Source organism: Alexandromys fortis, unplaced genomic scaffold, assembly GCF_014885135.2.
Source record: "Alexandromys fortis isolate MF-2015 unplaced genomic scaffold, M_Fortis_MF-2015_v1.1 scaffold_7, whole genome shotgun sequence".
Classification (NCBI taxonomy): Eukaryota; Metazoa; Chordata; class Mammalia; order Rodentia; family Cricetidae; genus Alexandromys; species Alexandromys fortis.
Genome location: NW_026067920.1, coordinates 13,576,552 through 13,599,104, shown reverse-complemented (window position 1 = coordinate 13,599,104; position 22,553 = coordinate 13,576,552). Strand labels below are relative to the sequence as shown.

General features: G+C 46.8%; 1 protein-coding gene across 13 annotated transcripts in view; it reads right to left on the bottom strand.

The window, feature by feature from the left end:
* Ikzf1 (IKAROS family zinc finger 1) overlaps nt 1–22,553 on the bottom strand; it is a 92,220-nt gene that overhangs the window by 22,600 nt on the left and 47,067 nt on the right. For 11 of the 13 annotated variants that reach the window (XM_050141186.1, XM_050141190.1, XM_050141192.1 and 8 more), the window contains one exon: nt 5,177–5,437. The exons of 1 other annotated variant lie outside the window; for it this stretch is intronic. In XM_050141186.1, coding sequence (XP_049997143.1) covers nt 5,177–5,437 — 261 coding nt within the window. Of the gene's footprint in view, nt 1–5,176; nt 5,438–13,099; nt 13,160–22,553 lie in introns of all 13 variants that reach the window. One more of the 13 variants, XM_050141197.1, reaches the window with a different exon arrangement.

The following is a 22,553-nucleotide window of genomic DNA, read 5'->3' as shown; positions in this document are numbered from 1 at the left end:
GTTGTTTCCCGCGGGCTTGGTGACTTCCACCGGCTGCAGGTTTGATAGAACACGGGGCTTTTAGACTAAACCTGCCAGCTACTTAACGCTTCACTGGCTGGGTCAATTTGATCTGAAAATCTAATTTTTTCCCCCTAAATCAGAATGGCACATCACAATGCAAATTCAAACTCATTTAAATAAAGTGACTGCAACATTTTGTGATGAGGAGTCACTCTTCCTGATCAGCAGTTTTGGAATAAACCAATATCCAATTTTGCGTGTTGTGGCATTTGGTGGGGTTTTTAATGTGGCTTTTTTCAAAGGGTCTTTAAAATATGCCACTGAAGCAGCAAAATAAAAAGGAAACTCATTAAAAATGCATTTCAGGATCACAAGTTCATTTCAGCGTTACATTCTTATATTTAAATGAAAGGCACTTCATTATAACAGTTATAATAACTTCTTTTCATTTACATTTTCCCTGTATTTTCCCTTTCAATTTCTTCTCCATTACCTGTCTGTCCCTAAGCAGGCAAATCAGGAGAGAGACAGCCAGAGAGAGTGCGAGGGTGACAGGGAGATTGGAGAGAGATTGAACACAATGGGAACTTAAGAGACAGGGCAGCTACGGCCTGTCCTCCAGAGGGAATCCCCAGGCTCCTGCACAGTGCATGACCCTGAGACTTCCTGCCCATTCCTTCCTTCACAACTCGGACATCCTCACATTCGTGTTTCTGTCCACACTGGACAAGCTGCAGCTCAGGTAGAGATGTCGCTGCCATTGAAGGAGTCTTCCAAAAAGGGCTCCTCGGTTTGTGACTGAGATAGCCTAGCGTCCCCGCAGTGTTAAGAGCTGCAGCTTACACCCCGGGTCTGAAGAAGGTGTAGGAATTCTACTTATGAACAGGGAGTGTGGACTGTCCTGCTGGGTAGTCATGGGTCTTAGCACTAACTCAGGCGATAACTCTCGGAGTGATGAGCTTGTCATATTCCTCATAAAAGCTTCTTTGGAAGAAAAGAATCTACATCTAAAAGACCATTATGTATGGAAATATATGTCCCAAGACACATTTCTCTTATGAATAAACAATGTGTTAAAAATACCTAATTAACATTTTCCCAACTGGCTAATGCAGGAGAAGAGACTGTTTGTCATGGTGACTGAGGAAGAGCTCAGGTGGAGCTGCTGAAACCCAGGCCAGGTTAGACCTTAAAGCCTATACTGGCGCTTGGATTTCCTAATTATCTCTTGAGTCTTTTTCAGTGAGCAGTGCAGACACAAAAGTTAAAATTAATTTACAATGGCATTTAAAGAACTGTAGACTGGGCAGAGGGGCCTTGATACTAATCAGTATGTATGCAGCGTTTTCCAAAATCCCCATCTGGGTTAGACTCAGCTGAACAGAAAGTGTTTAAAGTCAAGGAGCTGGAGAGAGGTAACTGAAGCAGCTCACTCTCCATCCCAAGTGCCCAACTCAGCTGACACTGCATTCACCAAGGTTCCACTCCAATGGGATGAATGGGAAAAAAAGTGACCAGCGTAGGAAGAAGACTCAGCTGGGGAGCTTGACCATGCCTAATATCACAGCTCTTACTCAGAGAGGGTAGGCCTGTGCAGGAGATCCCATGGCAGAAACATGTTCAGGAGACTCATTTCCCTCCTATAGCAAGGGAGGGCTGGCATTCTGAGGAGACTGAGACTCGCCTTCTTGCTTGAGTCAATGCACCTTCATGGGCACTGCTTGCCTGGTGTCTTAATCCCTGCCACAAAGCAAGGTAAGGCAGGCTTACTGCAAATCCATTGCTTTCCAACGGCTTGTATGGGCATGAATATATAGTACATGGTCGGAGGGTCTTAAAGACCACACTCCCCAAACGGACCACAACTTCCACTCAACGGAGGTGTTACACATAAGGGGGTGTGTCCAAAGAACTGGATCTTAAGACACAGCCCATCTCTCTCTGTTGCCAGTGGCCATGGCCTGTTTCCTGAAGGACAATGGCTTGATACTGTTTCTACATTCAAGTTTCTCTAACCCTGTATCTACTTACATTTAACTGGGATGAGGAATTAGATATTGCAAAATTCTAAATTTCATTTTTATCCCAGGCACGCCACACTTTTCATGAACAGGTGTTCTGCAAAATGTTTGAGACCTTTTGGATAACGTATTTGGGTAACAAATAATAGCTTCGTGTTTTTTAAAAACTGGTAGAACTTTTGAGGGCATGTCTGCAGAAGGTAGATTTAAAAAGAAGTATGGCATACAAGAATAGCTGTGTAGGTACTATGCCCTTGGCAGCGCCTGTTAGGCCGGAGAGCACAGTGTGCCTGCGATTTTGATCTCCTCAGGCCTCTTTGGTCTTTACTATCCAGACTAATAATGCGAGGGGCAGGGGCCTGCTACACTTCCTTCAGCTTTCCTACCTCACCCTGAGATGCTGGTGGGGACACGGAGGTTGTGACACTTGAATCCACTATGAGGCCAACTGAGCACCCAAGGGGAAGTGACACACTGCTGCCCACAAACCATTTAGGAAATGGCAGCCCTGGAACTTCTCTCAGTGAGAGGAGCAGAGCTGGGGCTACGCCTCTGAGGTCCGAGTCTACCAGGGGAGGGGGCAGGGAAGCCATGAGCCTCGATGACTGCACAGAGGTCAACGGCAGAGGGAAGGGAGACTCTCGTGTACATCCTAGCTTGTCCACTGGGGCATCACGTCCTACACAACTGAGAGGCCACACTGATGGCTCTGCTCCTTGTCTGCTCCTCAACAGTATGTCCCCAGAGACTTATCGTGCTCCAGACTTCACGCCCAGTGTTCTTGGGGACTTCTTGGGAACGCCTGCTCTCCAAACTCGTCTGGGGTCTGAATCAGAATCTGCATTTTCTCAAGACTCCACGGCTTCTTTTAAGCTGGGGAAGCATTCTAACTAGCTGCTGTAAACATAGGAATGTAGACACAGACCTCCGCTGACACATTCCACCTGTCTGTCATGTCTAGTTACTCAAACCCAGTGGGCTAAACAGGGTTTTTAATCTCCACCTGTGGCTTTGTCTGTTCACATATATGAAGATAGACGGTGGAATCAGCCATGAGCAAACTCTGACAGGGAATCTCTTCCTGGCAGGCCTGATACGGTGGGTGATATGTACCGCTGTCTGGAAGGAAAAACCTAGTATAAGGAGGTACTTAGTCACTATTTGTTGGGGAAAGTACGTAGCAAACATGAGGTGCCCTTTGGAATCTGTGCCTGGCAGGTTTATTCATCACATGTAATTCTTCTTTTTTAAAATCAAGGCAACCAGTCACATTTTGGCAATTTAGTATACCAGAACTCGATTCACCTATCAAATATCTACCTAAGGGAACTTTCATTGCACAGTCAGGTCTTACAGGAATTAGCAGGACAGTAGTTCACTTGAGGTTTGAGTCTCTTCAGAAATGTGTTATTATAGGCCTTAGACTGGTAGAGTGTCTGTCCTCTTCAGAAATATGTTACTACAGGCCTTAGACTGGCAGGGTGTCTGTCACAGTAGTTTGTCTCCTTGCTAATTTCCACCTTACTACAGAGGACAAGGGCAAGATTACCCTCACATTTGCTTTTCTCAGGGCTGGAGGTGCCAGGTCTATTTCAATGGGTAATTTGAGGACTAAGGGGTTCCTTCAGAAAAATCAAATTTACCTAATTTGAAAGCTAAACTTTGGTTGAAGAAGAACATCTACTAAAAAAAAATCATCTTATACATCATTTTCACATATATTATACATGGAATATATTGTTTTGGAAATGGTTTCTATTCATATATAAAACCACAACCTTGGAAATACCTCCATCCCTTGATGAGAGCCCTTCTGCTTTATGTATGTTCTTACTCTTGATTACTTTTGGATAACACACCCTTGTTGGGCCTCATGTAAGAAAAAGACAAGGCTGCCATTTTCAAGACATCATCCTCACTCTATGAAACATGCTATTGTTTATTTTCATTGTCTTTTCTTCCTCCTGGATGCTGCAGTAGCAGATGCCAGCAATCGCATGCCCCAAAGAAGCCGGGGCACAGATAGCGATGGCCCAGGGTGTCTAATGTTACAGGTAAGCTTTCTGTGGCTGTGACAGCTGGTGAACCCACCAGAGGACGCTTACCTTTCGAGAAACCTCCATGGAAGGAAGAGTGATGTTTCTTTTTAGTGCTAAAGAAACCTTGAGGCATGCAAAACAAAGGCACCGAAGGCCATCAGTGTTTTATACGAAGCCTCTTTAGTGCCCTTAGTGATGGTGGTATGACAGCTATGCTGAAGAGGAAGCTGACTGTTCATAAACACGATTGCTTCTACGAGAGAGGTGGAACAGGGGTAGCGCAGCCAGCTGAAGCTGAGAGGCTTCCTACACTGCCAAAGCAGGGGTAGGCACAGCTCTTGAACACTGGATAGTCCACATTTTACTCTCTTGGAGCTGACTACTTCATGTGCCTCTCCCAAAGCCTCCTGCAAACCTCCCACGACAAGAGGACTTTAGCAGACAGCTCCTTATGGCTCTGGGGTGAAAACTCCTGACACTCCAGCCAGCTGACCCAGAGACTGAGATTGCAGGGCCAACCATCTCAAGCTCACTGGCACCCTTTCTGAAAAATGTTTTGCTGCTAGGCCACCACTCGCTAGGACACTCAGCCTTGAGTGTCAACAAGATCAAAACAGGTGTTGTATTTATAGTTTCTCAATGGGAAAATGTGTGAAGTCAGTTTTGGTGTATCTGTAGCTTTTGATCTTATCTCATGAAGGATGGACGCTTCATTAAAGTCAACACTGGGGCTGAGATTTTTCGGTGAGTTTATCGGGCCCTCAGAAGATGGCGCGCATATGCGGTCAACCTGCTCTTTCATTTATGGGCTTGACTAGGTGCTTGCTGAGCAGACCTTTCAGATGCTGGCTGCCCTAGAATAAGGAAGCTGTACCTCAGTACAACCTAGGAGCCAATTGTGTGCAACGGTTGCCTTGCTGGTCAACTGGAAACATGCTTCCAGACCACATTCCCCTCCCCACCCTCCTTTTGCACTCTGAACCCAGGAACACGCGTGAGCTAGGCAGGAGCTCTCCTACTAAGCTGCAATCCCCATGCGTGACAGTAAAATTTGCGCCTTCAGCACCCACAGGACCTCTTGAGATACTAAAGGAAAACTATGCCGGGCCTTACCAGTATGACTTCTTTTGTGAACCATGAGCACATTGGGCCCGATGCAAATGATCCCACAGATATCACACTTTAGTTTTCCGTTAGGAAGTCGAATGCCTCCAACTCCTGACAGAGCCGAGCTCCCTTGGTCCCTGTGGGAGCCATTCATTTTCTCTCCTGAGGCATCAAGCATTCGTAAATCCTCTGCACATTCTTCCCCATTCATTTCACAGGCACGCCCATTCTCTTCATCACTCTGAGTCTCTACTTTAACATTACTGGCTGAAAGAGATAACACAGGAGGCCCACTCAGTGTCATGGCAAAAAAAATAAGTCACAAGACAGCAACACAGCAGCAGCAGCAGCAAGTCATCAAATAGACAATCCGAGCTTCGGAATAGTTCTGAGCCCGTACCTCAGGGCAGGCAGCCGGGCTTTGCATGCGCTAGCCCTCCAGAGAGCGTGGATGGCACCTATGGGTTACACTGAAGGTGCAGGGACACAGGCAGGTCTGGACAGGGAGTATCTGTGGGACAGAGGCATGTCTGGACAGGGAGCATCTTCTAAAGCAGGAAGAGGCTATTTACAGAGATCACACCTCACTGGGGGCTTGTGGGACTTCTCGGGGTGGCGGGGGACCTGGAGTTGAATCCCGTGTGCTCACAATGAGAGCACCTGGCAGTAGGTAGTGACGTGCTATCTGGTCACACAGTCAACCTCCCTAGGACTGGTGAGTATGAGCACAACTCGTTAAGAAGCTGGTTTTCAGGACTGAAAAAGCCCTCTTACAAGTATGCACAATGAATCTGGAACAAATCTTTGCTGTTTGGAGCTCTGAATTCCAACTCCTTCTTCCAAGTTCCACTTTCTTTGCATTTGGCTTCTGTTCATCTTACAGTGGCCCACCTCAGCCTGCGCCCTAAGGCAGAGCTGTTCCTCTTACAGCTCCTTCCCCCACTGAAAGGTTGGCTGGAATTGTCTTTGAGTGCAACAGGTGAGAGTTTTTCAAACGGAAAGATGTTGGTAGGTTAACAAAGATAAAATTCGCCTCTGACTCTGCATCCTTGCATGGGTTTTATTATTCACCTTTTTTTTTTAAAAAAAAGAAAATACAACACTTGCACATATATTCTCCTGAAACACTAACAGTACAGTGATGAATCCCACACGCAATGGCCAGTAGAGACTGTAGTGCTATGAGACTATCAGAAGCTATCATTTTTCTCTGTTTTTACAGGCTCATGAGAGTTAGGGAGGTATGTTTTCCTGAGTAAAATAAGCAGTGTGGGGATTATCTGACATAATTAAGAAACAATTTTTACAATTACTTGTTTTTATTTGGTGTGTGTGCAGGAGTACTTGTATCTACACCATGCAGGCTTGTGGGCCAGACCCTCTGGAACTAGAGCTAACGGGCTGTTGTGAACCACCAAATGTAGATGCTTTCTTAGAACTAAGTCTGGGTCCTCCGCTAGAGCATCAAGAACGATTAGCTACTGATCCATCTCTCCAGTCCCTTTTGACATAATTCTTGAACAGCATTTTCAGTCAAGAGTTCTCAGCTTGGTCCCAGAGAAGCAGCTGGGACATGATAATAGAGCATGAATGTGTGACCCAAATGCCTGAAGTGTGTACTCTTGGATTCCTCAGCCCTGCTGGTTCCAAGATCCTGGGGCGAATCCAGCCCTGTGTTTGAATGGACTCTTGGAGATCCAAGGTCACTTTACAATGGAAAATACTCAGTTTAAGTAGCCCACCTGGTCCTCAGACTGCCAGATGATTCTGTTCACCAAATTCCTCTTGACTGGGACTTTTGAGGTCCAGACACCAAAAGATAAGTGGCTGGTAGGAGGCGTGGCTCCTTTATTTAAGAGTGCAGAGATATTTAAGATATTTATTTAAGGGTGCAGGCCATCTCAAATTCTCTATGCTTGATTACTCATCTCTAAGTACAGGAACTATCACGGCCCTGGCCAGCCTGAGCGAATTGAGGAGAGCTAACTGGGATTGGGGCTGGGGCGCAGCAAGTGACACCCTACTCCACACACAGCGGTTCCACAGCACAAGGCTTGGTCTGACCACCACCAGTGTTTTTGACACTTACCTTGTACAAGACCTCTGGTAACTGAATGGCACTTGCCATTTAATCTCACATGAACTCAACAAGGGCATGACATTACCATCCTGTATTCTGTCATGGTTGAGGTACAGTTCTGTCAAAGAGCTTGCTGTGGTCACACAGCTAGAACATGGCAGAGCTGGGAGGGACATGCAGTAGAGGGGTCCCCCGTCCCCACTTATGGTCAACACTGTCCCATCAGCTCTTCGCAGAAATGACTTCCTGACAAATCCTGGAATGTGTTGTACAGACCAGAACATGGGCTCTGAGGTCCTGGAAGTGAGAATGTACTCCTAGGCTGAACTCAGCCCATGAGTAACACTGAGAAATTCTGAAACGGGGGAATTCTCAAAAACACTTTTCCCTACAAGATTCTGATCTGAGACTTTGCATATCAGCAGCCCTTCCAACTTCCCTCCGAGGCCAGATCCTATCTAGGTGGCTGTTCACACAATGGTGTTTAAGGACACTGAACTCTGGGGTATCAGAATTCTTTGGTGTGTTTTGGGGGTAGCTGCAAACTCGTCAGTGTCTGTACCCACTTTGCTATGGTTTGGGTAAATACCAACAGACTCATTCATTGAAGGCTTGGTTCACAGGGTGAGGACCTATGGGAGGTCTCTGTGGCTGGTGGTACCCCTCAGAGAGGGCTTCGGGACTCAAGTCTCCCCACTCTCTGCTTCCCAACACCTGATGGATGGTCTGCTCTAACACATATGCCCCGTCATTATCACTGACTGCTTTCACCAACAACCCTCCTCCTTTGTCTGGAATCCCCCAGGGTGAGAAATAAATACAAACTTCACTGTAAACTCCTTGCCTTGAGTATTTCACTTAGCAATGCAAAGCTAACTACAATGTGTTCTCTAAGATGAGGAGGACAGGCCTGGGCCAGAGCAAGTGCTCTGTCTAGCCACACGATGCCTCGGGTTAGAGATGGAGCAAGAAGACCCTTACCAGCTGTGGACACCATGCCTGACTTCTCTTCCTCCAGAAGTACAAGCAAAATGAACCTCTATTCTTTATATGCCCCTAGCCTCTAAAAGTTTTGCTATAATGACAGACCATAGACTACATCAAACTTGCTCTCTCGGGAGCATGATAAAGCTACAAAAAAAAAAAATCCTCAATCTCTGGTTATTTTGCAATTATTCATCTTTTTTTTTTTTAAGTGAGGCAGCATAGCTAAAAACACCCTGGAACAAAACACAGCTTGTCGTGGTAAGTTCTCCTGCCACGACAGCTACGACACAGGGCTGCAGTAGAGAGTTTAACCCAGAAGCACCCACAGCGGGACAAAAGCCACCCTGCAGAAGAACACGTGTTGGGATGATCCCTGACTCGGCTGGATTCCATTAAGGTGAAGGAGCCTCGTCAAAGGGAAGTGACCCTGTTTTCCTGAGGGCACTGCACACAGGGCACAGAAGCACATGCCAGTCATAAGCACTTTTCTGCCTGAATAAGAACGGCAGAGTTCCTGTGCGGTCCTCTGGGGAACTCCATGGCACATGTCACCAATGCCTATGTGGGTGCTTCCCAGAGAAGACCGGGATGGCAGGGTGCATAGGCAGTGACCTTCAGGCCTCCAGGAAGTGCTCTACACCAGCAGGCTGCCCAGGACAGGGGAGAGGGGGCAGAGTCAGGGAGGAAGCAGGTGAAAAATCCGGAGGAGGATGCTTCCTCAAAGCCACGGGGGGGGGGGGGTACCACCAGTGTGACAAGGGAAGCTGAAGGCAGGGCTTTGGCATTTCTACCCTATAAGATGGCGCTGCCTCCAGCTGCGACAGAACCGAGAGAGAAAGGCAGCTCAAATGGCACGAGAGTTGTTCATAAGTTGTCCCGCGATCAGAGTGGGTACCAAATACAATCTGGGGGAAGAGATGTATGGGGAGGAAATAGATGGATGGCTACTAAGGTCACAGAGCAAGAATTTCAAACGTACTTGATCTGACGTTTACTGGAGTGGTAGTATTTTCATTTACATATATAATTCAATATATATAATTTATATATACAATACATGTAATCATATACAATTGTGTGTGTCGTGTGTCTGTGTGCTGGGTGGGGAGAGATCCATGGTGAGGGGAGGATGAACAGTAACTAGAACTTTTTAGCATCAGAAAGCTCTTGTTTCTGAGAAAGATACGGTGCCTGCAGATGCCTGTGGGCGTGGCCAAGGACTGTAAGTCGTGGAAACAAGGCAGAGAGGCTCCCAACAGGCCCTCCATCTATTCTGGCATAGGAAGAGTTCCATGGTAACTGCTGAGTGCTCTAGCTTTGGGAGCTTGGTGGTTGTGATGAGGGCGTTCCTGGCCGTGTTTAGAGTAGGGAAGTCTGTGATGTCTGAGATGGCCAGAGAGAAGAGGTTTTGGTGAGACACAAGTTACACGGTCAGCATGAGGAATTTCAGATCCCTGCAGTGTAGGGGATTTTCTGTACAGAGATGGGGAAGGCCCTCATATCTCTGGGGATAAAATGCAAAGTGGGTGCTAAAAAGTAGAAGAAATCTGCTAGATTGCTGCCCATGGAAATGGGGGGCTCTGTTTAGAACTATTTAGCTGTGGTGTTCCTTCAGTGAAATGCTGCAGTCTTTGAAGGAATCAACTTGCAAATATCCTGAAAACTCTATCCCCACTGCACTACTTAGAACAATGAGGAACTCAATAAAGTGCTGCATTGAGCTGATTAAATATAGAACACGGATGGATTCCTCTAAGTGTTTCCTGGGAAGGTTCTAGGTTCAGCCTGCCCCATGCTCTTCCAGCAACTCACAGATAGTGGATGAGTCCCGATGTAAGTGTTCCCCAAACGTGGCTAATATTAACATGGATATTTCCAAGTCCCTAATAAAAGCTACATTGTTTCTCAGATGCTACTCAAAATGGGGAGAAGTGAAAACCTCATCACTGTGTATTTTAGAGGTGGCCCACCAGCCCGGTGACCCCATTATCCTAAGAGAATGCTCCTCCAGTGTGCCAAGGCCCCTAGCGGCTAGAAAAAGGTTAGAATCAAACAATCCAGAGAAATTAAGGAACTCAGGCCAATGGGAGCCCAGAGGCCTGGCTTCACCGCCAGCTGTGCTGTACCCTTGTGAATTACTGGACGTTTTAACGCAGAGGTGTAAGGCACACTGGCAGCTTCTGGCTCACAGATGCTCTGCTGTTTTCATTGTTGTTCTCTTTTCAGAATGCATCCCCGTGGTTACTAGAAATGTAGTTTTAGAACTCAGACTGTGATTTGTCGAGGGAAAAAATTGAAGTTGTCCCTTCAGCACGGGTTTAGGCCATATAAACTAAATCTTAACATTGTAAAAAGGGAAAATGAGATAAAGATAGCAAAATCTAATGGGATAAAAGTACTTAAGGTATATTTTGGTTTGTCTGTGGTTATTAAGTGATGATCTGAGACATCTGTGTATGTGCAGTTGGTGTTTTTATGTCTGTGGTGCACAGCCATAATGTCAGCATTTGGGAGGCAGAGGCAAGGGGTTAGGAGTCCCTGGTCATCCTCCACTACATGGGGAGCTCGAGACATGTGACACCTTGTCCCAGAAAACAAAATGTAAGCATTAGTTAGAACAAATTCTATAACTTAATATCCCTTGAAACATAGTTAAAATAGTAGGGTTTCTATCTGATCCAGTATATTTTTTAGAAATAGTCCTACCTGGTGTTTTAGACTTTCAAGTATAGTGAAGTCAAAGGTAAAAGAGATACAGCGAGTAGCTGATATTATACAAAAGGAGCAGTATCAAGCACATTTCTATTTCTCTCAGAAATCTAGGGAGCCAAAGCCGGGTAAAGGTTATTTTAACTTCAAGAAGGGAGGTGCCTGTGAGCCTGTGGGTTAGTTCTTCAGCATGACCACAAGGTGGCGATATTGGCCCAGAACAGTTTGGTTGCTGTTGGGTGGAGCCTTGAGGATCAACTATCCTTTTGTTCCAGAAAGGTACTTACAACTTAGGGATACTGAGGGGGCGAGAGAAAGAAGAAGAGATAGTCCTATGAACTAATTTTTATAAGTACATAGACATGAAATACACGAAAACATCTACAATGGCTCAGAAGATTTCCCACTGTCATTCTTACAAGGCAGCACTGTCTCCATCTGGAAAACCTCAGCCATCCGCTTGAACGTTAGGCTATGCTGGGCTTTGCCCCTTCCGCAGTCTTAATGACAACACGTCTTAGAACGTGCTGTTTTACTATTATGAGCATCTGACATATCAAAACATTCCAAAAAAATAATGAGATCGATTGTCTCAAAATTCACAAGAGTTCCTCCTGCCCTGGCGCATTCACGTCTACTCACACATAAAAGATGTGCATGCGTGCAACACGCACGCCTACACTGAAGAAACAAGCCTGCAGCTCTAACCTTCCAGCTGAGCTCCAGGGACATCGGTAGGACTGACACCCAATAAACTCCTTATGTTCTGGCAGGAGAAGTCAATCCGGTCTTTGACCCTAAGCATACACAGTTGGGTACTGCCAAATCCTGTACTTCCCAAATAGTATCTGCTGACAGGACGTCAGAAGCCTGACCTTACTGTTACCGACACTTCAGTGTTAAAAGTATAGTTGTAATAGCACAACGTCAACAGCTGGCCTAAGGGCGTGATTTTGGGTTTGACCGAAGCAAACAAATCTCTCCTCAAAGTGAAATCCACACAGTCTGATTTCTGGTGCTGCTTCATAATACCAAAAAATTATTGATATAAGGCCCGAAAACCGAAAACCTAAGGGGATTAACAACGCGTAACACTTTTGTATTAATTTCATTTGCATTAAGAAAAAGAAAAGCCGAGGCTAGAGAGATGACATGGCTCAGCAGTTAAGAGCACTAACTACTCTGCCAAAGGACCCAGGTTCAATTCCCAGCACCCATGGCCGCTCAGAACTGTCTGTAAGTGACTACAGTTCTAGGGGCTCTGACACCCTCACCCCACCGTGAATGCATGCAAAATAAAAATTAAATTAAACATTTAAAAAACAAAAGAAAAAAGGCTTCTCTATTCTTGAAAATACTCCTTATGGTTGACCAAATATAATTACCATTTTCAACTCTCAATATACTAAGAAACAAAATTACTATCTAGTTTTTGGTGCAGTAGCTCAGAGGAGAGCAGGCTAGCCTGCATGCATGCCAACAGGGTGCACGTTCATGCAGTGAGCCACCGCGGAAGAATGGGCTGGAAACCCATGGGTTTTTTGTCTTCTCTGTTCTGAGGTTAGCACTCCAGAGCAAGAAAAGGAGAACGTGCTCCCTTCCCGTCACACTAAATTGCACAAGTTATCTGAAAAGATGTTGGTTTGTTTGATGCTGGCAGGAAGCATGGACCACAAAGTTGTTGATCTCAACTCTAATCCGGACCCTGCTGAACAGACCCACTATGCCTACATTAGCTCTTCCTTCACTATTGCTCCAATTTCATGTTCTTAAAACCTTACTTGTAAACTGGGCATGGGTGTGCCAAGCTCCCAGAAGGCAAAGGCAGGAAGATCATCACAAACTTAAGGTGAGCCTGGGCACCACAGAACATTCCAGGCCAGGCAGGGCTCACATAAACAAAAACAAAACAAAAACCCAAACCAATCAAACAGCCCCCCTCACCCTCTACCTTTGTACTTTATTAAATCAGTGACGTGACCAATCGTGGGTGTTAATGAACAAAATGGCAACCATTTGGGTCATCACGTTGTTTTTCCAAGTGTAAAGGAGGGCGCTGATGAGAGAACATGCAAGTTGTGGCGTGCGTGTGATGGAACTGTCCATGAAATGAGCGCATGCTACTGTTGTCTAGAAGCCAAGCATATACTTACGGGAGAAAGATTTGGGTATTATTGCATGAAAATCCCTAAAGCCATCAGCCCCATATGCAACTGCAACAAAGAAGGCAAAAAGAAAGCCAGGTTGGAATATCATCACACAGTACAGGTTTAGAAGACAGTGCTATTTTCAAAAGGATATTACTATGTAAAACCACTAGTTAGCTGCTAATTTTTTTACTGTTGGTCTTCACACAGGCAATAGAAGTCATTACTCAGAACAGGACGCCTGACCCCAAGGGTCTCAATTCAGGGTTTCATCACACTGAACCACTGTGAATAATCTCCGATGGGCTCAGCAGCTTAGAAGTACCTGAAGACATTCTAGAACAATGAGAAACCATTTAGTAGGGCCAGTCCACGAGGTCAGCCACATTACAGTATCTCCGGGGAGCGCACACATCTCCACAATAGCATGTTTCCTCGGGGTAGGCTGTACCTCTACTGATCTTCATTTGTTTTTGTCTTAGACTGTATCTAGAGAAAATAAAGTTTCCAATCTACGTTGACTGGATTTCTGTAGGCTCTTTACCGAGCAGTCGCCTTCAGAAAGGGCACCAAATCTCCAGGTTTGCACTCTCTTTTCAGGCAGCTCCTGGTGAGTTCCTATTTCTAAGACATAGTATACCGTGTCTGTATGTGTGTACATGTATGTACACACATCAGGTGCATACACACACACACACACGGTTTCTTTCTAAGAGTGGCTGTCAGAATTGTGTACACAATGCAGCTGGTTAAATTCAACTTGTTGGATCAACTACTGACTTAGCAGGAAAAAGGCTAAAGAACTCCAGGACTAGACACATTTATCAAACGTTACTTAAACCGTTGTTTTTCATATTTGTTTGGCCACAGACTCTTCTCTTTTCCCCCATGAAAAACTATATATGTGGATAGTGCATGTGCAGTTGTGTTCACACGTGTGTGTATATGTATGTGGAGATGTCAATGTCTGATGTCTTCTTCAATTGCTCTCTCTCTATTATTATTACTATTACTATTACTATTATTATTACTATTACTATTATTATTATTATTATAGATAATGCTATCACTGAATTTATAGCTTGCCAATTCAATTATACTGGCTAGCAAAGACCTCAGAGAATCCTCTTGGCTTTTCCCTGCCACTGATGGGATTTCACTTGGGTTCTAGGGATCCAGACTCAGATTCTCATGTGCTCACAGTAAGTATTTTACCACTGGGCTACCTCCTCTCAGTCCTCTCCATGGAAAACGATAAAATATGGAGATAATGTATAAACATAGTTAAGGAGATACTGTCTCATCCCCTTTTGGGAAGTGACACACGTTTTCCATCTATTTGTTTTGCTTCTTGGTCTAAATCTCTACAGTTAAAGTTACCACCACGCATCCCATCAAAGTCGTCATGAATTAGGTTGTTGCCTGGTGAAATGGCTCAGAGGGTGGAGGCACTTGCAGCCAAGACTGAGGACCTGAGTTTGATACCTGAGTCCCTGCAAATTGTACTCTGTTCTGCTCCACACCTTCACCATAGCACAACTAATTAATACAATATTTTCATAAATCGCCGTGTCTTGGCAAACAGCAAAACCCCAGCCTATGTTGAAATCCAGTCTCTTATAGTCGGAACTCAGTGGGACCCTTATAAACGTCAGGTACATTACAAGTCGCTTCCCACAGCCAGCCTCACGTCGTAACGACAGGCCTGTGAGGTAGATGCCATCACTGCTTTGGTAGTAAGGGCTCAAAGAAAGTCCCACAATTTGCCATTTTGGTATCTGACGTGTAAATATGAAGATGTAAGGCCATGGCTAGTTATACGGCACTCAGAATTTAAAAGACACACTTTTGCAAGCAGCCCTCTTTGGGTGCTTGTGAGGCTTCGGGAAATGTGTAAGCTATTGCAGCTGCACACACATTCACAGGGTAAGTGCTCTCTCTCTCTCTCTCTCTCTCTCTCTCTCTCTCACACACACACACACACGCACATGCACATGCACACGCACACACATACACTCGCCTGTACATGGTCACGTCGGGTGACAGTGCATTTACGACAGAGTTCCCCAAACCACCAATAACCTACAGGGTGCCGCAAATACCTTCGCCCTGGTTATGCCTGCTGCGTGGCCCTCACCGCTAAGCCTGCCATTCCTCACGCACACACGGGAGAGGTAAGCTCATGGGCCATTGAGAGTGTCTTGTGTCTGGCAGCTGGCTGACCATCACGCTGTCTGACAACACTTCCAGGCTGCTCCCAGCAGCAGGCATATGGGAAAGGACACAGCTACTGGCTGCTCGTCCTTTTGCAGAGGACTTCAGGTAAGGGTCGCTCTGCCCTGTGACAGCCTGTGAAGTCCCAGCAGAAGCAGCTCATCCCACTGTGGGGAGGGCAGAGGAAACACTCAGTGATTTGCTTTTGCCTTTCCCCTCGTTTATGGGACAGTCTATCCCCAACTTTAAGTTAGTGTTTTATGAAACGACAGGGATAAAATTTTGAGACAGGATTACACTTTTGAAGCCTCAGCTGTCTTGGAGTTTGCTGTGTGTACAGCAGGCAGGCCTTAAAAACACCCAGAGATCCTCCTGCCGCTGCCTCCCGAGTGCTGGGATTAGTGACATCTGCCATCACTATTGGCTGCACTGAGAATATTTACAAGTATTTCAAAAAATCACAAAATACATTTTCTTTTTTTTTTGGTTTTTGAGACAGAGTTTCTCTGTGCAGTTTTGGGGCCTGTCCTGGAACTTGCTCTGCAGACCAGGCTGGCCTTGAACTCACAGAGATCCTTCTACCTCTGCCTCCCTAACGCTGGGATTAAAGGTGTGAGTTACCACCTCTTGGCCACAAAATAGTTTTTTATCACACTTCTCTGGTAGGGGATTCTGATGCGCCATATTTTGCCATCACCACCGTATAGCATGCTGCAGTCACCTGAGATTCTGAACCCTGTTTGAACTGCCACCCTGTGAACATGACGGAAAACAGGTTGACAGGGCAGAGACCACACACGCTTTGGCTGCATCAGCGGCACCTCTCACGAGCAGCTCCTGATGCTGCACCTAACGGAGAGGCTGAAAGCTAGGTGAGATTTTCAGAATGAGAGCAAGGACGTCTGCTCCACTTTCAGGTCCAAATTGGACGATGACGGTTTTCTGTGGAAGGTAACGGGTTCAGATTTGTATTTACTGGCATTCAGAAATACACTGTAGCTTGATTTTACACCCCACTCTTTAAGTCGCCATAGTTAACCCGTCAGCCACAGGGAAGTCTGTTACTAACAGGTCTACCACTCACAGCGACCTTGGCCTTCCTTACCGATCTACTGAAGGGGCAGGCAGCCCATGGGTGTGGCTGAGTGAGCGAGAGTGACAGGGTTGGGGCTGCAAAGGGCACTAGGTCTCCACAGACGCTGTAGGCACCCTTCTCCGGGAGTGTAGGGGGAAGCCAGAGGTGGATCCTCTGAGAATCTACACACTTCACAGACGGATACATTTGTTCATCATCCTCTCTGTTGGCTAGGTGGCTCGGGGCTTTCTCACCGGAAGAGGACACTAGCCAGCTGACTTCACTTATAGAAGATGCTGTGGTTCCAGCCTTGCAAAGAGACAGCTAAAATACAAAGAAGCTCCATGTTCTGCCCACAGACACGGAGCAGAGGAGTGTTGGTGTGTGGTCTTACACCTACTTAAGTGACTCCACCGCTCACCCAGATGCAGGTCAGATCAGCTGTGAGGCTGTCAAACCTCTTCCCCTGGGGAACCAGTTCTTCCTGTGCAGACTTCAAGGGTCCTGCTGGGCAGGTTCTGAGGTCCTGAACGGCTCTAGGCACACACACGTGGAAAGAGAGGGCAGCGGTCCTATGCCAGGGCCCAGAGAACAGAATGCACACGGGCTTCATCCTGCGTGTCACGCCCCTGCCTTCCAGGCCCCAGACAGTTGCCTGTCTCCAAATTCACCCTCTTCCCAAGGCCTAGTTATCTTCCTACATCTCCACATGCATCGATGAACCAGGGTCTAGCTAATCCAATCCACCAGAGCACCTCCACCACTGTTTGCAAAGCCCAATGATCACCCCAGTTTTTCCGATGAGCCTCATTTCCCCCAGCACCTCCACAAATCCACTACCACCACCCCTGCCACTGCTTAGCCAAGGCTGTGGTCTGGGGCACCTCCTGCCTGTGCTCCCTGCTCACCATCCTGCATCTGGCTTGTGTGTGCATTGTAGGCTGTGGCTTTCAGACTCCCATCCCAACACATCTGTCTGCTAGGCTCAGGCTGCCATATTCCTTACCTCTCTTTATAGACCGCATCTAACTTCCAAATGCCCCAACAGCCTACAGAGCTATGTGTGTGTGTGGGGGGGAGCTTGTGTCAAAATTCCTCTAACCCTGGCAACTGCTACCAGGGAATCTCTTGGCAGATCACACAGTTCAGTAAACAGAGGGATGAACCATGAGAAGATGCTAAAACAAACAACAACACAACCATCAAAGCTCACAACTACCCGCGTTTGTAAATGCTGTGGTTTCCATTCAGCTACGCACATGCATAGCCCCAGCCTGGATCTGCACGTCTTACTTGCTCAAGTGACTTTGCGGGCTTTGTGATTGGACATAGATACCCAGATCTTTTCTTCTGGAGAACTGGGTTCCCCAGTCTCTCGGCTCCCAGTGTTTGGTCCTCACAGGATTATGGAGTCTGCAAGGCCTGCTTTGGGACCCTAGCCTGGAGATGCTTCTTCAGAAGCCGTCTCCCACCCTGTCTCTCTCTGACTATAGCCTTTGGTCTTCACCTGAGCCTATTCCAGGTCATAGGCATGCTCAGAAAGAGGCCACGACTGACCAGCACACAGTGTCCCCTTGGCGGCATGGACAGGAGGCACAGGCTACCCATGACAGGATTGGACTAAAAAGTTCCCTACTTAATGACCACAATAGTTGGCTATTTTCAGAAATCCACTTGAACTAATTGAGAAATGGCAGAAAGCATTGGGTTTCACATGCAGTTCCAGGACACAAGTCTATTTAGAGCAAAGTCAAAAATGGAGAAAATAATTTTTGACATTTCTTTCACACAGTGTCAGACATTACTGTCTACTGGCTCTCCAATTCAATTGGACCCTCTGGATTTCTTTGGATCTGGGTGTCCTTGAACTCAGACATTCACAAGTCTGCAGGAAACAAAGGCGGCCATGATCTCGTGGGATGAAGAGGCAGCTGACCACACCACGCCAGCGGAGGCATCTATGCGGGGCTTGCCCTCCTGGCTGGAAAATGCATCACGTGCTGCCTATTGGAGCTCACTTTCCTTATCCGCCAAGTGGGAATAATCCCATCTGCTCCGTCAGGTTCGCGTGCTTTTTCATGATAACCCTCCAAGGGCCTGACTGAGGCACTGTGAAGACAAGTAGTTAGCTTTGTGCTCGGCACAAAGCCACGGGCTGGGAAGATAACGCCTTATCTCCTTGTCCACAAAGAATCCCATGGGCCTATGGCATGGGCTACACCCAACTACCGTTTGCCACCTTCCTCAGATGGGAAGAGCCGCGGGAAGACAACTCGGCAGCCCACCCAAGACAAGGGAGTCAGGGCCGGGGACGTCAGGGCGAGCACCATTCGTGTGTTCCAGCTCTGAAAATCCTAGCAGTGGTCTCCTGTGTCAGCACTCTGAATGGGACTAGCCCCTCCTGGGAGAAGCTTAAGGCCATCATCTCTGTGTCTTAGGCTGTTGTGTAGATTGACATTGGGGTTGTTCCCAGCGTCACTTTGTCTTGCTCCCAGTTCCAGCTGCCAGATTTGCTTCCAGAGCAGACAAGGTAGAGAACATAGGGGAAGAGGGCAGTGTCGCCCTTGCGCTGACGTGGCACACCTGGATTTTACATTCAGCACTAAGGGAGGGCAGAACCCAGAGCCTTGAAGATGTGAGTCAAGAACCCTGATAGTAAATTACATCCCAACCCCTGCCCTATTTTTTGTTTATATTTTATTAATGCGGTATTAAATTATCACAGTGAACAAATTAGGGTAAACAAAACTCCAGCTGACAGAACCATGAATGGCTTACAAGTACAAGTACAAGGGAAGAGCAGAGAGTTAAAAACGACTGTTCTAATATTTACAGGAGGATCTTCCAGTCATTATGGGGACATTTGTAAGTTCCCCCATCTTCTCGCCCTCTCCTGTTATACATCAAGTTTCTGACAGCTAGGTCAGGACCCGGGGTCTCACAGACCTACAATTTGGAAGGTTGAATCTGGTGGGCTGAAAATAAAGAAAGCTTAGAGATATTTTCTGTATGTTTTAAGCTTCATGCTTTTTCTGTATTTTTAAAAAAGTGTTACATTTGGGGCTGGAGAGATGGCTCGATGCTTAAGAGCACTAGCTGCTCTTCCAAAGGATCCAGGTTCAATTCCCAGCAACTACATGATAGCTCACAACTGTTGGTAACTCCAGTTCCAGGACCAGACATCCTCACATAGGCATACATGCAAGCAAAACACCAATGGACATAAAAAAAAGTGTTACATTTTAAGCAAGAACATTACTTATTTAGCTGCATGGTACTAAGTATACAGAGGGGCCATGTGGACATTCCTGTGATTCAGGAAGAGCCATGTGAGCGAGAGAAGATTAACACAATTAAAGCTTTTTTTTTTTTTTAAAAAAAGATTAGTTTTTATGTGCATTTGTGTTTTGCCAGCATGTATGTCTGTATGAGGGTACCAGATTCCATGAAACTGGAGTTACAGACAGTTGTGGGTTCTGGGAATTGAACCCAGGTTCTCTGGAAGAGCAGTCAGTGCTCTTAACTACTGAGCCATCTCTCCAGACCCAATAACAAGAGCTTTAAAGACAGAGAAAAGGGATACTCTGATGAGTAAGATGAACACAGTGGAGGCAGAAGAAGGTGCTTGCCGGTGATGTCATTTGAGGTCTTGGATCTGGGTTAAAAGACTTTATGCGTAAGAGGAGGGGGAGAGACGATGTCACCATAATGATGACCTGAAGATCCTCCTGTAAATATTTATTTCCTGTTCCATTTGAAATTCGGTGTGGCGAGAGACGTATTTACCAGACTGCCTAAGTAAGCCAGTATGCTGACGGTAGAGAGTATGTGGGGGACCTTGCTGGATAACCAGAACATGTACCAGTGCACTAATTACAGATGGCAGCAGGGACACCAGGAGGTTTCTGGGGTTATCTTCCAACACCCCAGTCCTGGAAGGGCTGGGCAGAGACATAGCCAGAGGCACCCACCGCAAGGCACAGGAGTGGTTGTGCTCACCAGACAAGTGGACAAGTGGAGAGGCATGGTAGGACGGCAGCCTGGAAGGGTCATGCATGACAAGTTTAGTCATTATCGGAGTACTGAGGTATGAGCCAACCAATGAGCGTTTCCGTCTGCTGTATGGCTGTATGAACTGAGCAAAGACGTTCCACACGGGGCAGTAGACCGGCCTTCCCAGCAACACACTTCCAAGAGCAACAAACTGAACTGTCTGCTAGTGCCAATTACCACTTGGCAAAATGTAGGGCTGTAAACATGTGAACTGTTCCACTTGACCTGGCTCCCTAAATATAGCTCAGAAGTGGACAGCTCTCACACTGGTGGGGTGTAGGATACGCCAGTGCATTAAATGAGGGGACATATGCCAAGTGAAGCTGAGCACTCTAAGTCCCAAAGTCTTCAGGAGAAGAGGACCCCAAATGGGTTACCTCCTTGTGGGCTCTGCTTACATTCATGGCCATTCCGTCTCATACCCAGAACTGGCTTTGTGTCAGCTTCAAAGATTCCAGAAGCCTAAACCCAGCTTCAGGGAGGCCAGAGATAGTGTAATCTCTCCAGGGACACACAGAGGGTGGATCCTCTGATGTCCCTCCCTTCCAGAAGCCCAACGGGTCCCTGTCAAAATTCCAAGCAAAGAGTGACTCAGCGAGAAGGCAGAGCGAGGGAAGGACGCCCTCTAGGCCACGCGCCCTGGTGCTAGCTGGCAGCGCAGGCCTTTGGGTGGGCACTTGTCTGTGGAAAGGTACTGAGACACACTCAGGCTGAGAAACTGGGGTGGGGGATGGTTAGCAGGCTCCTGACAATGGCACACACTGCAGGAAGCAATGGAGGCCTAGTTCTGCTTTGGTTATTTCTCCATGTGCTCTCCCCAGAAAGCCTGTTTCTCAGGTACCAGCTCAGAGAGTGAGGAGCAGAGAGGGTATCTGTAAGAGCTGGCCATGAGCACCTGTGAGCCTGGGACCAGTGGCTTGGAGACTAACAACCCTCCTGTGGAATTCTGCCACCAGCTGCAGTTCACACGACGTTAATTCACGCGCTAAGAGGCTAAGAGGGCAGGGCACACAGAGAGTTCAAGTCCTTTACTATCTAGGGACAACCAACTGGTAACGTCAGCCTAGTAAAGTCTTTGCACTGTATGGTTCTTTTTGTAGGGAGGGCTTTAAGGCTCGTTCTCCATTTTCTTATTTTCCTTCCTCTCCTCTATCTCTCTTCTGGTCTCCCCTTATAAGAACTGAGCACGACGCATGCTAACCACATCCTATCTTGTTTGGCCGGCACAGCAAAGCTCTCAGGTGTTAGCAATGAACATGGCCCTAGCAACTGGCCTCCATGCTTCGGAAGTTGCCATGGAAATGGGCCCACAGAAGCAAGTACTGTTCAGGTCCCATCTCTACCTCACCATTTCTGTGGGACCGGAGAGTTACAGGACATCACCCCGCTGCAGCTTCCTCACAAGGAGACCCAGAAAATCGTCTCTTGAGAGAGCAGAGAAGACACCTGGCCCTCAGGAAATGTTGGCTGCCCTTTTGTTCAGGTGCCATTATCTTCTCCTGAGCTCAGCTCATTACTTAGAAAGCCCTAGGTTACTGGCACTTTCAGCAAAATGTCACGTCTCTCGGGAAGAACCTACACAAGCCACGTGTTCTTCCTAGTAGGGACCAGCAGTTTCTTAGGATCAGGGCATCTCAAAAAGTCCTGTCCTTCTTATCATTAGCACTTCTTGGAAATGAGAGAATTTCTTCCTTCCTTTCCCGTTTTTCTCCTTTTATGATTCAGTTGCATTTATTGGGAAATGGACAGAAATGAGTAGTTCAAGTCATGCGCTCTTCCCAGTTAAAAATCAGATGTATTGCACACATAACATCTCCCAATGGCTCCCCCACAGCCCTCAAAGAAGCCTGGGAGCTTTCTCTAGGCGAGGGAGCTGTAGATTTCTTTAGTCCTTTAAACAACCCTTAGGAAAACACCCCCTATATTTTGCTAGACAGAGAAGACTCACAGACAACAGACCTACCTGCCCAGGGTCACCAGTGAGACTCAGCAAGTTATGGCTGTGCCCTAAGTCCATGGGACCTCAGAGCACACTCCTCCCAGGTCACCCCCTAAGCCCTGACATGGGTTTTTATAAACTTTCTGGTTTTCATAGTTAATGAAACAAGGCCTTTCCAA